This window comes from Apaloderma vittatum, unplaced genomic scaffold, assembly GCF_000703405.1.
Source record: "Apaloderma vittatum isolate BGI_N311 unplaced genomic scaffold, ASM70340v1 scaffold18964, whole genome shotgun sequence".
Taxonomy (NCBI): domain Eukaryota; kingdom Metazoa; phylum Chordata; class Aves; order Trogoniformes; family Trogonidae; genus Apaloderma; species Apaloderma vittatum.
This window is the reverse complement of record NW_009712321.1, coordinates 15,032-16,805: the sequence shown is the minus strand read 5'-3', so window position 1 is coordinate 16,805 and position 1,774 is coordinate 15,032. Positions and strand designations below refer to the sequence as shown.

The 1,774-nt window shown below is 51.4% G+C and overlaps 1 protein-coding gene across 1 annotated transcript; it reads left to right on the top strand.

The window, feature by feature from the left end:
* Positions 1 to 393: 393 nt before the first annotated feature.
* Positions 394 to 1,431, top strand: CYSLTR1 (cysteinyl leukotriene receptor 1). The gene has a single exon (XM_009867949.1). The coding sequence runs from the start codon at positions 394 to 396 to the stop codon at positions 1,429 to 1,431; it is 1,038 nt and encodes a 345-aa protein (XP_009866251.1).
* Positions 1,432 to 1,774: the final 343 nt, after the last annotated feature.

Sequence of the window (1,774 nt, the reverse complement as noted above, 5' to 3'; positions counted from 1 at the left end):
TCCCTGAAAGGAGGGGTTGGTCTCTTCTCCCAAGTAGTAAGTGATAGGATGAGAGTAAATGGGCTTAAGTTGTGCTGGGGGAGGTTTAGATCAGATATTTGGAAAAATTTCTTCACCCAAAGGGTTGTCAAGCCCTGGCACAGGCTGCCCAGGGCAGTGGTGGAGTCACCATCCCTGAAGGTGTTCAAAAAATGTGGAAAATGTGGCACTGCAGCACATGGTTTAGTGGTCGTGGTGGTGTTGGGTTGATGGCTGGACTTGATGATCTTGGAGGTCTTTTCCAACCTTAATGATTCTATAAGCCATGTGCTGCTTTACGTATCTCACCTGAGCTCTTTCACCCTTAGGCCTGACACTCGTCGCCAGGCAGAATCGGTTCCTCAGCCAGGCGACATGACGGTGCTGTTCAATAACTCGTCGTGCCATCACTCCATCGACGACTTCCGAAACCGCGTCTACTCCACGCTCTACTCCATGATCAGCATCATGGGCTTCGTCGGCAACGGCGTCGTGCTCTACGTCCTTATCAAGACTTACCAGCGCAAGTCGGCCTTCCAGGTGTACATGCTGAACCTCGCCGTGTCCGACTTCCTCTGCGTGTGCACCCTGCCCCTGCGCGTCATCTACTACGTCCACAAAGGCAACTGGTTCTTCGGGGACTTCCTCTGCAGGGTCAGTTCGTATGCGCTCTACGTCAACCTGTACTGCAGCATTTTTTTCATGACCGCCATGAGCTTCTTCCGTTGCATAGCCATCGTTTTTCCGGTCCAGAACATCCATTTGGTAACGGAGAAGAAGGCCAAATTCTTCTGCATTGGCATCTGGATTTTCGTCACCCTGACGAGCACTCCCTTCCTGCTAAACGGGACGTACCAACATGGCAACAAGACCAAGTGCTTCGAGCCCCCAGAAAACTCCCGGAAGACGAATCTAGTCGTGATCCTGGATTTTATTGCCCTATTTGTGGGTTTCATTTTCCCCTTTATCGTCATAACCATCTGCTACACCATGATCACAAGGACCTTACTGAAAAATTCCTTGAAGAAGAACCAGGCTAACCGCAAGAAGGCAGTCTGGATGATCATCATCGTGACGGCCACCTTCCTGGTGAGCTTCACCCCGTACCACATCCTGCGGACGGTCCACCTCCACGTGCTGCGGCTGAAGAACTCCAGCTGCGAGGACGCCATCTACCTACAGAAATCCGTGGTGGTGACACTCCCCTTGGCAGCCGCCAACTGCTGCTTTGACCCGCTCCTCTATTTCTTTTCGGGGGGCAACTTTCGGAAGAGACTCACCACGTTTAGGAAGGCTTCTTCTTCCAGCTTATCGCAAGGTTTCAGGAAAAAGTTCTCCATAAAAGAGAAAGATGAGGAAGCCTTTAGAGACAGTCATAGGGAGAATGGAAGGGCAGCTGTGGCCCCTTCATAAGGAGGTGAGACCTTCCCCTAAGATCTTGGATGGGCAACGGAAATCTTGGAACTCTTCCAGAAGACGTGATGGAGGCTCGCGAGCCTTCATCACGATCAGATCCATACTAAGAACGGTGGATGGTCCATGGTTTATGCTACTTGGTGGTACAGCCACTGCTGGGGGCGGCCGGGAGCACTGCTTGGACATGCACAGCCACTTAGGATGGAGGAGCCACCACCAGCCAGCACCAGAAAACTTGATCTGACGATGAACTCGCATAAACAAACTCTTCAAAGCCTGTATTTGGTCATTTGCTTCATTTCACAACTCGTACAGAGAGCGTTAACTCTCTGAGTCAGTG

What these genes read in the sequence shown, in the direction of transcription:
- CYSLTR1 (XM_009867949.1), top strand. Translation starts at nt 394, where the DNA reads ATGACGGTGCTGTTCAATAACTCGTCGTGCCATCACTCCATCGACGAC.